This window comes from Anastrepha obliqua, chromosome 5 (assembly GCF_027943255.1).
Source record: "Anastrepha obliqua isolate idAnaObli1 chromosome 5, idAnaObli1_1.0, whole genome shotgun sequence".
Lineage (NCBI taxonomy): Eukaryota > Metazoa > Arthropoda > Insecta > Diptera > Tephritidae > Anastrepha > Anastrepha obliqua.
Genome location: NC_072896.1, coordinates 77,576,370 through 77,590,219, shown reverse-complemented (window position 1 = coordinate 77,590,219; position 13,850 = coordinate 77,576,370). Strand labels below are relative to the sequence as shown.

Below are 13,850 nucleotides of genomic sequence, written 5' to 3'. Positions count from 1 at the left end.
TAATATTTTTTTTGGCTAAAGATTTTCATTGATGTTAGATAAGTTTTTTACCTCAATTTTTTTCTATATGGATGCGCAATACCGTGAACGGAAATAAAAATAATGACCCTCTTTCCCATTTATTTCTAGTATAATAAAAAGCAAGTTTTTTTAGTTAAAATTATTTCCATCAACGAAAGATTAACAAAAATTAATGGAAATATTGATTCACTTAAAACTTGCATTAAAATTTAATGGACTAAAAAACTGCATACAGAATTTTTCTAGAAATTTTAGCTATAAAGTTTGAAATTTTTATGCAAATTTTTTCATTATTATTTTTTTTTTTTAATTTGCACAAAGTTCGAAACTTTATTCACATGGTTTTGGTTACAAAATGAACTGTATTTTTATAAAAAAAAATGTGTTAAAATTAAATAAGAAATAGTCGAAACTTTGCACCATATCGCGCTGCTATTATTTTGACCGCGTCTGTACATATATTCGTACATGCTCTTTACATAGTCTTTTTCTTTTCCCCTACACACCATTTTTGCCTTCCTCTCATTCCGGTGGTTTTATACACACATTAATCAAACCAAAAAAAAAACTAATGATAAATGTATGTACATAAATATGTACATATATACTCAACAATCTGAATCATCGGATATACCATACTATCGGTGGATGCTACAATTGGTACAACCATAGCCACAACTACAATCGCAACAAAGTACAACTCCAAACAAATCATAACCCCAAAACCTAAGAGCATTTCTAGACCAAGACCCAGCCGAAGCACGAAATCAGAAACAAGTACAGTAACTAACAAATTTGTGTTTGTAACTAACCGCATTTTTGATGTTGCTAATATAAGTTTTCATAAAATATTAAATAACTCGGTTGAATCATATATAGATGTGGATGTGGATGTTGGTGTTGGTGTTAATGTTGATCATCTTAATCCCGGTGATGGCAATGTTGTTGATGATATTAAAAAAGTGATTGGCCTTGGATATGATAATAGAAATAACATAGCTGATGTTGTTGGTGTTACTAATGGTGACGGTTACGGCACGACACATACGACCACTCCTTCTACAATTTCTTACCATAAAACAAATATCGTAGCTACAGACCGTTTCCCAGACGCCGGAAATGATAGTTTTCAATTTGTGAATACCCGTCAAATTGCTACTACGACTGCTGATCGGCCCAGCACACATTTGCGCGCCACAAATCGTCCATTATTGAAACGCGTTGCGCCAACGACCAGATGGCATAGTTCACGTTTTCGTGGTGCGTCGCGATGTAAGTTTACCATATGGAAATATTTCCATTCATATAATTTCAAACCCTCAGATTTCCAATTAGAATTTTCGAAGCTTTTATTTTCATAGTCGTTAAATGCACGATTTTATGTCAATGTTTTAGGCGCATGCGCTCTCATAAATTTTATACATTTTTCACTTTTTTTTCAGTCTAAATTTGATAATTTTTTCGCCCATAATGGCTTATCAGCACAATTGGTCTACGAAATGCCATATAAATTGTGAAAAACGTTCGCATTCACGAGTCAAAATTAGGTATCGCTTATTTGGAATGTATGTTTTAGAGCTCAAATCAGGAAATGAATAAAATCTCCATAGATTTACCTTAGTCTAAGCACCATGTTATGACTGTAAAATGTTTAGAGTTCTGTTAGCCAAGGCTTCCACATAGTTTTAAATAACTACAGGTAAGGCCAACTTACCATACGGCATACAACAACACGTGTTTCTGGTTAGCATAAACCCCACTTAACTTAGAAAATATAAACAGCTGTAGGTTTTAGTGTCCTAAATGTAAAATTACAAAGCATCATCCTCTTATATTTCTTAACTATACTAGAAAAGAATTTATAACTGGCGCAACCTAATTGAAAACTAGCATCTAACCGTGCTTGCGCAGATTTGGCCTTATAATCTACTGTGGTTTAGAAAAAAAAAAAAAAGATACTGATGCATTGAATTTTTACATTTAGAAATTAACCCTGCGTGTATAAATACACTCTATTTAGTAAAATTTAGTTTGCAAGAACAATAACAAAACTATGAAAAGGTCCACGAAACAAAGTTTCCATCTTTAATCTTAAATTTCCTATAAAAACTTATTAAATCTTTTGGAGGAATAAATTCTTCATATTCATAACACATTTCTTAAAAAAATATAATGTTATTAATTATATTAGTTTTTAAAGAATTCCTCTTGTTTTCTGATAGAAAATGGTCGACCTTTTAGAACCACATATAGCAAAATTCGTGATTCTTCCGACGGAAATAATCGCCCGAATGTGTCATTGATTCAAAGACCGGTAAATAAATTCCAAGTTAGTGGGGAGCATAAGACCCTTTTCGGCTGGTGGAATAATTCACACGATTTTCTTCGATGATAAAAATGAAAGAGTTGTTACTGTCAATAAACATCGCTATAGACAACTGATTAAAGATTTTTTGTGGCCTGAGCTTGAAGAAATCAACATAGACGATCTTTATTTTCAACAGAATGGAGCCACAAGTCACCCCGGTCAATACATTTCATATAATGATGACCGCCGTAGCCAATTGGCTTGGTGCGTGAATACCATTCGGAATACGTAGGTTCGAATCTCCGTGCATGAAGCACCAAAATGAAGAAAAAGTTTTTTTCTAATAGCGGTCGCCCCTCGGTAGGCAATGGCAAATCTCCGAGAGTATTTCTGCCATGAAAAAGCTCCTCATAAAAAATATCTGCCGTTCGTAGTCAACTTAAAACTGTAGGTCCCTCCATTTGTGGAACAGCATCAAAGCGCACACCACGAATAGGAGGAGGAGCTCGACTAAACACCTAACAGAAGTACGCGCCAATTATTTATTTATTTATCTATTTAATGGTGACATAAACTATCCACCTAGATCATGCAATATAGCTCCAGTAGACTATTTTTTGTGGAGGTTTTTGAAAAGTAAAGTTTATATTAATAAGCCTACGATGATTTCAGAGCTGAAGCACAACATTCGGATCGGGAACACTCAATGCGATAGTACGTAAACGAGTCCCTGAAAATTTTAATGCTCGTACTATATGACAGCCTGCAGGCGTGTTATGGTGGGCGTTTAAATTATGTAATTTTTCACAAAGAATTTCTAAGAGCCGCATTTGAATGAAAATAGTGAAACCTGAAATTTAAATTTTTACATATAATATATTATTTTAAAACAACAACTAGGCACGCCTTTATATAGCAAAATACGCCCTGCTTCATCTTTCCAAAATAGCTTATTATGTGGGAAGACGGTTTTATATAGTAATAAGTTTCAATAAATAATAAGTTTTGAGTAGAAAATCGCTTAAATTAGAACTGGTCTTGCCGGAGTACCCGTACTCGTGCCTTTAAAAGCTCTGATAAGAAGTAGTTTTATTTCAAGAGAAATCTCATACATACATTGTATGGACGTATGGCCTAACAATCTAAGCTTTATTAGTAGTCCTCTTCTGACTGAAATTCCAATTGGCGCAAAATTAATCACCCTTTCGAAAGATTTATAATATTTGCAAAGGGCGTCGTATACAAACAGACAAGCAATGGAGCGCGTTAACGTCAAAATAAAGATCTCCGACCCCCAAAATAATTTTATTTTTTATTTAGTAAAAAAGTTATTCAAAAACAAAATTGGATGATTAACTTTGCGACTAATTTGCATTTAGAAATAAATTATTTTTAGATACCACTTAGTATTTAAGAATAGCTAAAATTTAGTTTAAATATGCCGTTCAATATCTTTCCCTTCAATTTGCCGTAAACTGTAGCCAAAGTGCTTTCGAACAAAAATGCATGGCATACGCTTTTAAGCTCAACTTTGCCATAGTCTAAGTGCTTTAGTTAGGCTGGTATTATATTGCACAGTAGGTGCAAGGTAACTTTCACCAAACTAGAATAATAAAAAACCAACTATTAGATCTTAACCTTGAAATTTTCGTACAAGAGACCTCCGAGCACACATTACGCACAAACTCTAAATTTTAATATTTTTTGTTGGGTATGGCTAATTATTCGCATGTATTCGTACATAATGCAGTTTTGTTATTAATCTGATTGTAATCTGCTTGCAACATATTATTTATGTCTCGTTTTTTATGTCAAAAAAGTCTTGTATTTATATTATTGATGTAAGTTATATTGTAGAGTCCTTATAATTTGCTTATACTTACAATTTTTCTCACTGAAAATGTTTTGGCATGGATGAGCCATACGAGTATTATTTAAAAAATGCTTTTAAACTTGTACATTCAATTTTAGCGCATTTTAATTTCATTTATTTCTATTTTATTTATATTATTTGCTTTACAGCTGTCATGCTGTTTTAATTTAAATAAGTAAATATTAGTTGTTTTTTTCTGATTTTAATTGTAACTTTGCATGCATTTGCAAATATGTAAATATTAGTTTTCTTTCATTCTTTGTATTATTCGTATTTAATGTATCTCTTATTTTGTATACATTTCTATGTATTTGTATGTTTTGTTCTCTTCTGTTCTATGTATGATCCCAAAGTAATGTTGGCTTTTAGTTGTTAATAACTTCAATTCAACCGACATATTTACTCACATAATACTCTTTCTTTACAAAAAAAAAAACACGAAAACAAAAAACTTGGACTCACAGCAAGTACGAAATATATCGAAAAACCGATTATAACCTCTAATTCTCGTGGACACGTGAATGTTGGTGCGAACTTCACTTTGAATTGTTACGTGAAAATCGCCTTCGATGTTGCCTACACAACTCAATGGAAAACGCCAGACGGTGTTGAAGAGGTGAGCAGCAATAATTTTATTTATTTATATATGTATTTATTTAAGCCCACGAATATACAATTATCCTTACAGACCACTTGACAGTTTTGAAATTGGCTGTGTTGTCATATTTATAGACAATATTATCGGGTGTTTTTATGAGCTTGAGAACTTAAAATGATAATAAAAACATAAATATTTTTGGAATGCATTTTTTTTTGTATTATAATCTAGTAGTTTATTATTTGAAAACGATATCCGGCATCTGTGCGCCGCGGCTACGTGATACGTGGTCCATTCGATCAGTCCAATTTTTCCAATAAATCTGCCAGTATGGCGCTAACGGCGGCTTAAATATTGCAATAAATCGAATATAAAGCGCACTGTGGGGCAAGTTGCGCTGTCTTTTTGGAACCAAATGTCATTTATGCTTAGGTGATTAATTTTTGGAAACAAAAATTCAGTCAGCATGCCTGGACAGCGCTCGCCATTCACCTTAACGGCACCTCCTTCCTCATTTGGAAAGAAATAAGGGCCGATGATGCCACCAGTATATTTTTTCTGGCATTAAACGATTCATGATAACATTCCAAACCTTACTGAACAGAAATGTTGACACAGTTTGCCATTCTCAGCTGTCAAACCATCATACAGGTGGTGCAAAATTAATTATCCTATCGGACGATTTATAATTTTTGTAAATGGAGTCGTGCGTAAATCATATTTGGCACTAGTGAACTAGACAGCCGCAGTATACGAACAGACAAACAATACAGGGTGCGCCATCTTCTATGTCGGAATGAAAACATTGAATAACTTTGAAAAAAAAACAACTGATTTGATAAGTGAGGTATTTTTATTTGGTTTGGTTATTTACAATTTATTAAAACTATTTTTTGAATACAATATCAATCAAGTGGCCACCTTTATTATCATCTCGGGTTTTATAGCGTCGATTTCGGTTGTTTCGGTGTAAAGCGATCCATGGTTGAAATTGTACTGAATTGACGTATCGAAAACATGTATATTGAAGTCGACATAAAAATGGCGCATCCTGTAGAGTGAATAAAGGCCAAAATAAAGATTTCCATTACTCAAAATCTTTTTGTTTTTATTGAGTAAAAAAGTTAACGAAAGTAAACAAAATTGGATGATTAATTTTGTGTCACCTTGTAGAAACAGTATTCCAAATTTTAGTAAATAATACAAGGGCTGTTCTTCATATTTCTTTCTACTGTAAAAAGAAGATTAAAAGGAAAGAAACCTCAAGACTTAGTTGCCAATATTGTTTAAGCTACACTTCAAATTGTGAAATGAAAATTACTTATTAGTTTTATACTAGGTGTACTCTTTATGGAATGTAAATGAAAATGTATAACATTTCAATAAAAAAACAAAAAAAAATATATAAGGTTGGCCAAAAAGTCTTGCGGTATTTCCGCAAGCTTGTCTTTGCAAGCGCGTAGTTCTAGTTGTATTCGTCGCATCGGTTCACGCTAGATTTTTTTGAAAAGCTCTTTTCACGTGCTAACACGTGTTTGATTAATTGTTGTTTGCTTTTAGTCGTTCGTGAGTTATAGCGTCGCAAACATGGAGCAAAATAAAGAGAAAATACGGCTTATTTTACAGTACTACTACGATAAAGGCAAAAATGCATCTCATGCTGCCAATAAAATTTGTGCAGTTTATGGACCCGATACAGTTTCCATTTCCACCGCACAACGATGGTTTCAACGTTTTCGTTCTGGTGAAGAGGTGATCGAAGATACGCCACGGTCCGGAAGGCCTGTCGTCGAAAATTGCGATAAATCACTGAATTGATCGAAAGAGACCGGCATAGTAGCAGCCGTAGCATCGGCCAAGAGCTGGGCATGAGTCATCAAACCGTTATAAACCATTTGAAGAAGCTTGGATTCAAAAAGAAGCTCGATGTATGGGTGCCACACGACTTGACGCAAAAAAAACATTTTTGCCCGTATGGATGCATGCGAATCGCTTCTGAATCGCAACAAAATCGACCCGTTTTTGAAGCGGATGGTGACTGGCGATGAAAAGTGGGTCACTTACGACAACGTGAAGCGCAAACGGTCGTGATCGAAAAGCGGTGAAGCTGCCCAGACGGTGGCCAAGCCTGGATTGACGGCCAGGAAGGTTCTTCTGTGTGTTTGGTGGGATTGGCAGGGAATCATCCACTATGAGCTGCTCCCCTATGGCCAAACGCTCAATTCGGACCTGTACTGCCAACAACTGGACCACTTGAATGCAGCACTCATGCAGAAGAAGCCATCTTTGATCAACAGAGGCCGAATCGTCTTCCATCAGGACAACGCCAGGCCACACACATCTTTGGTGACGCGCCAGAAGCTCCGGGAGCTCGGATGGGAGGTTCTTTTGCATCCACCGTATAGTCCGGATCTCGCACCAAGTGATTACCACCTATTTCTGTCCATGGCGAACGAGCTTGGTAGTCGGAAGTTGTCCACAAGAGAGTCCTGTGAAAATTGGCTCTCCGAGTTTTTTGACAATAGGGAAGCGAGCTTCTATAAGAGGGGCATTATGAAGTTGGCATCTCGTTGGGAACTCGTCATCGAACAAAACGGCGCATATTTGACTTAAATCGCATTATTATAACCAATTTTATGAACAATTGAAAATTCAATAAAAATACCGCAGGACTTTTTTGACAACCTTATATATCTGGAAAAAAATATTTGTGGTTAAAAACTGTTTTATTGTTTTTCAAAATTTTCTTTATGATATTAATATATTTTGATTCGTTTGAACCAATTTCGAAGCACTTTGTCCAGTCAAATTTCTATTGTGTTTTTTAATTGTGTGGTATCCAACGCAAACACCCCTTTTTTACCGCAGGGTGATCATGCCAAATCTTATTGGTGCTCGTTAAAAGATGCCTCAATCAGCATCGATATATTCTGTTACAACAACTAATTTTGGACAACCTTCCTGGAATTGGTCGGTGGTAAAATTCACTGTACCAATTTCTTACGGTGATAAGCGAAAAGTCTATCAAATCATTTTCTAAAATAAAATTAAGTTCTCGTTTAGATCTGGCAAGGGGAGCTTTGCTTGTAAGCTTAGTTTTGAAATTCTCCAAGTAAAATGGGAAGGCACTGCGAAAATAAGGTTCTCTAATATTGAAGCAAATCTTCTCGATCAGATGCATACAGTCGATCTTTTATGTTAATAATATTATTGTAAATAAAAAAGTGTATGGCAGGAATGCTCTACGCGCAACGTTAATTAAAATAAGGTGATTTAATGCAAAGAATAAATCAATTTAGATTTTGATTTGATGTTCACTAGGCAAAATCAAAATCACGGTAAAAAAATTTTCAAATACCGTTATCTCGAAAATTGGAGCCAACCTGACAAAACAGGGCACCCCATTATAAAGGGTTTCCCAATAAGAGGTGTTATTCCCGTAAAAGATCAATGGTTTCGTTGCTTGTGTGGCAAGTAGAGCCGTCTTGTTGAAAATAAACATTGTCCAGATCAATACTATCCAATTTCGGCCATGAAAAATCGTTAATCATCTCTCGATAGCGCAATCCATTCACCGTAACTGTTGCTCCAGCTTTATTTTCGAAAGAGTAAGGTCCAATGACTCCGCCGGACCATAAACCGCACCAAACAGTTACACGTTGAGGATAGAGAAGCTTTCCAACAATAACTGTTAGATTTTCTGAGCCCCAGATCCGACAATTTTGCTTATTGACGAAGCCACCGAGGTGGAAATGGGCCTCATCACTCAAGATTATTTTTCGATGGAATTCCGGATTATTTTCATACATTTCATTATAAGCCTTAAGACCCAAATCTTTATGCAAAATACGGTGTAATGACGTCTGTGGAAAAGCTGGATTTTCTTCAACACTTTCGGCTACAACAGCAATATTTTCGGCTGTTCCTGAGCAACGTACACGGGTTTTATTCTTCGCATCACTAACTTGTCCCAACAGCTCGAATTTTATCACCAATTTCTGTATTGCGGTCCGACAAAGTGCTTCACGATGACCCAAAAATGTTCGAGCCAAATTTTCACCATTTTTGTATTGAATTTTAATAATTTCAATGCGTTGTTTAAGCGTTTATCGTTCCATTTTTATAAATGGCGTAGTTTCTACTTGTCAAATATCAAAAAATGACAGCTTCAAAAGTGACATCTACCGAAACAGCGGGCTATTCAAAATAACACCTGTTATTGGAAACCCCTTTACTTGTATTTAGAAGATCCCAATTATGTAAGATCAAATATGAAATCAAAACTTTAGCCCAAACAATTTGAAAATTTAAGCATATTGTAATTGACTTGAGCAATCTGTACTCTAAAAATATTCAGGAAAGTAAAAGAAATGGCAGAAATTGTTTGTTACGAATATACTACTCGTAAAACGAGCAAGCGTGGAACACAAATCGTTGAGGCAGCGGTAGGAATATCAGTGAGCCAAGAATTTTTTTAGGTCTGCGAACAGCCAGTAGTCGCTGGGAGCCAAATTTGGCGAAAACAGTGGATTTGGGCGCAATTCGAAGTTCAACTTATATATATATATATTTTTGCCATTGTTTTAACTGACTTCTAATATGGTGCATTGTCTTGATAAAACAAAAACTCTTAGCAAACGCGGCACCCACTTTGAGCAGAGCCTCCTCATAGTCAAATGTTTATGCAATATAAAGCCAATACGTTGTCTTGATACCTTTATGATGTCAGATAACTGATGCAAATTCACTTTTCTATCATTCTCAACGATTTTGTTGATGTGTTCTGGTCTTACCGCCTCATTTGGACGTCCACTGTGTAGTGAATCATCGGTGTCTCTACGACCACATTTGAAGTCAGCAAACCATCGTTTTATTATTGTTTCTGATGGAGCGGAATCCTCATAACACTTTTCAAACCATTGTTTCACTTGAACGGTATTTTTCCCCATCAAGAAGCAGTGTAAAATTGAAACACGAAATTCTTTTTGATCCATTGTTTTGAAAATAACAAAATTAGCGTCACTCGTAGCAGAATAACTCACGAACTAATGAGTAGATTATCATGAAACTTTAACAGTTGTCTTTTTAAGGTTAGTACTAACTGAAAAAGGTGAGTGAGTGCAATAAAACTAGTGCCATCTATGTGTTAGGCCCGAGACTTTTCATAAAGAGATGTGTTATACATAATTAGCGCTTAAACCCCTTATTACCCAAGCTCCTCCTCCTATTTGTGGTGTTCGAACGTCAGATGGCTTTTATGAGGAGCTTTTTCACGGACCAACCCGTTCTGCTACGGCGACCGCCACAGGTCATTACTGTGAATCAAATTTTTCCTACCATTTTTCAATAGTAAACAGTTATGTATTGTTTTATCTTTAATCAAAAACAAAACAAAAAAAGATGTACACCAAAATTAAGGACAAAATCAAGACCTAGTTTCAGATTAAAATTAAAATGAATTGCAAGATCTAAATCAAAATTAAAGCCAAAATCAAGGTTGAGAACAAAATTAAATCATTATTTAAATCTAGATCTAGTTCAAAATCAAGTTCAATATCACGATCAATACCAAGGTCATGACCTAGAACAAAATTAAAGTTAATCCACTTCCAGACAAAAATTAAAATTATTATACAGATCTAAAATCAAAATCAAGATTCATATCAAAATAATCAGTATTCTTCAATCACATATGAAGAGACATCTGACATCTGGTGCACTTTTATTCTGCTGTTAACTCATGAATTCCTTTTCACAGCATCGCATGATCAAAACTACGCCCAGATTTATTAATTCAACGTCTACACATCAACTCGGATTAGCAATGCTGACGATATTAAATGCACAGAAGTCGGATTCTGGACTCTATGAATGCATTTGCACTGATCATTCTAATAATGTTGGACGCAACAATTATCAGATGACTGTTCTAAGTGAGTACTCTACATTTTGTTGCACATCACCCATATTCCATTTATTCCATTCAATTTAATAACAGATCGCGACGAGGGCTACATAAACATTAGCGAACCTTTAGGCTATTCCAAAATAACCAGTGCTGCCAATAAAAAAGTTCAGATTAACGTAAAATATCGTGGCTATCCATTCCCAACACTTACTTGGTACAAACCTGACAAAACTCAAATTCATCCTTCCAAAAAGTATATGATCAACACTACAGACGCTTCAATTACGCTACAAATTTTGGACGCACAACTCGAAGACAGCGGAGAGTATATAATACGAGCTAAGAATGAATTGCTGGTAAAGGAGTTGCAATTCAATGTGAGCATCATCGATAGGCCCAAGGTATCAGTCGAAGATGTGTACGTACAGGCTGGCGAAGAGGCGCATCTGCGATGTAGAGTGTTGTCCTATCCAACGGCTATAGTGTCATGGCTATTTACACCGTGCAGTATATCGCCACGTTGGCCATCATGCGATAAGCGTTTAGAGCAAAATTTTAATGTAAGCTCAAATCACGTTTGTGTATTCTTGTATGTATGTATGTATATATGTACTATTTCCTATATCTCTAGTCCACACGTAATGCCCAACCAGGAGAATTGGCTGTTGAATATATACACGAGTTGTATTTTACACCCGTAAAACCAGGAATTATTCATTGCTTGGCAGGAAACCCGAAAGGTATGGGTGAAGGTAAGGGTCACGTACTTATCGGCGACATAAATGATAATATGACAGTATATGGCATTGATGAGAATAAGAAGATAGCGCGTGGTGATGAGGTGACGCTCACTTGTGCGGCATTGTCTTACTACTACTCAGACGATTTAGATTGGTACAAGGAAGGCGAACTGGTGGAGGCGAACAATAGTATGTTATTTATAACCTTTGCTTTTAATTAACACTAATCATTATTAATTTTTCTAGATTTTGAGATCACTAACTCTACTACAAGCTACTCCTATCAAAGATCATTGAAAATCAACAACATTCAGGAACGCGATCAGGGTAGTTATGAGTGTCGTGCACGAAATGCAAACAATTATGACCAACAAGAAAGCAAATACATCAGCCTTTTTGTGTATGGTAAGTTCAAAATCGAAAATAATATTCAATTAATAAAGGAAAATATCGGCAAATAAGCCGTTATGTGTAATCTAGATATATATGTACACTAGCGTGGCAGTTATTTGACCTGTTTTTTTATATACAATATTTTTTCGCGGGCTACCCTCCAGTTTGAATCCATTCTATATAAAAATTCTTCTTCTTCTTAATTGGCGCGATAACCGCTTACGCGATTTTGGCCGAGCTTAATAAAGCGCGCCAGTCGTTTCTTTCTCGTGCTAACCGGCGCCAATTGGACACACCAAGTGAAGCCAAGTCCTTCTCCACCTGATCTTTCCAACGCAGAGGAGGCCTTCCTCTTCCTCTGCTACCACCAGCTGGTACCGCATCGAATACTTTCAAAGCCGGAGCGTTTGTATCCATTCGGACGACATGACCCAGCCAACGTAGCCGCTGGATCTTTATTCGCTGCGCTATGTCTATGTCGTCGTAAAGCTCATACAGCTCATCGTTCCATCGTCTGCGATATTCGCCGTTGCCAACGTGCAAAGGTCCAAAAATCTTACGCAGAATCTTTCTCTCGAACACTCCAAGCGTCGCTTCATCGGATGTTGTCATCGTCCACGCTTCTGCGCCATACGTCAGGACGGGCATGATGAGAGTCTTGTAGAGTGTTAGTTTTGTTCATCGAGAGAGGACTTTACTGCTCAGTTGCCTACTTAGTCCAAAGTAGCACTTGTTGGCAAGAGAGATTCTACGTTGGATTTCAAGGCTGACATTGTTATAGGTGTTAATGCTGGTTCCCAAATACACGAAGTCTTTTACAACCTCAAAATTATAACTGTCTACAGTGACGTGGGTGCCGATACGCGAGTGCGCCGACTGTTTGTTTGAAGACAGGAGGTACTTCGTTTTGTCCTCGTTCACCACCAGACCCATTCGCTTTGCCTCTTTATCCAGTTTGGAGAAGGCAGAACTAACAGCGCGGTTGTTAAGGCCGATGATATCGATATCATCGGCATACGCCAACAATTGTACGCTCTTATAAAATATTGTGCCTGAGCGATTAAGTTCTGCGGCTCGTACGATGCTCTCCAACATCAGGTTAAAGAAGTCACACGACAGTGAGTCACCCTGTCTGAAACCTCGTTTGGTATCAAACGGCTCGGAGAGGTCCTTCCCAATTCTGACGGCGCTGCTGGTGTTGAGCAACGTCATCTTACATAGCCGTATTAGTTTTGCGGGGATACCAAATTCAGACATAGCGGCATACAGGTAACTCCTTTCTGTACTGTCGAATGCAGCTTTGAAGTCGACGAAAAGATGGTGTGTGTCGATTCTCCTTTCGTGGGTCTTTTCCAAGATTTGGCGTATTGAGAATATTTGGTCGATGGTAGACTTTCCAGGTCTGAAGCCACACTGATAAGGTCCAATCAGTTGGTTGACGGTGGGCTTCAGCCTTTCGCACAATACGCTCGCTAGAACCTTATAGGCGATATTTAGAAGACTAATCCCTCGGTAATTGGCACAAATTGTAGGATCGCCCTTCTTATGGATTGGGCAGAGCACACTTATATTCCAATCGGCAGGCATGCTTTCATCCGACCATATTTTGCATAGGAGCTGATGCATGCACCTTACCAGCTCCTCGCCGCCATGTTTGAATAGCTCAGCCGGTAGTCCGTCGGCGCCCGCGGCTTTGTTGTTCTTTAGGCGCGTTATCGCTATTCTCACCTCGTCATGATCGGGTGACGGAACTACAATTCCGTCGTCATCGATTGGGGTATCGGGATCTTCACATTCTCTATGACATGCGCAGCTGTCACTGTTTAACAGGTTCGAGAAGTGTTCCCTCCATAATTTAAGATTGCTCTGTACGTCAGTCACCAGATCGCCGTCTTTGTTCTTACAGGAAAACGCCCCGGTCTTAAAACCTTCTGTAAGCCGCCGAACTTTCTGGTAGAATTTTCGGGCGTTGTTCCTATTGGCCAGCATCTCAAGCTCCTCGCACTCAC

The 13,850-nt window shown here is 37.1% G+C and overlaps 1 protein-coding gene across 4 annotated transcripts in view; it reads left to right on the top strand.

The window, feature by feature from the left end:
* LOC129248578 (vascular endothelial growth factor receptor 1) overlaps positions 1-13,850 on the top strand; it is a 66,383-nt gene that overhangs the window by 28,441 nt on the left and 24,092 nt on the right. For 3 of the 4 annotated variants that reach the window (XM_054888187.1, XM_054888186.1, XM_054888188.1), the window contains exons 5-9: positions 4,667-4,818; positions 10,559-10,733; positions 10,799-11,268; positions 11,340-11,637; positions 11,695-11,853. In XM_054888187.1, the coding sequence (XP_054744162.1) occupies positions 4,667-4,818; positions 10,559-10,733; positions 10,799-11,268; positions 11,340-11,637; positions 11,695-11,853 (1,254 nt within the window). Of the gene's footprint in view, positions 1-900; positions 1,294-4,666; positions 4,819-10,558; positions 10,734-10,798; positions 11,269-11,339; positions 11,638-11,694; positions 11,854-13,850 lie in introns of all 4 variants that reach the window. The other variant, XM_054888184.1, reaches the window with a different exon arrangement.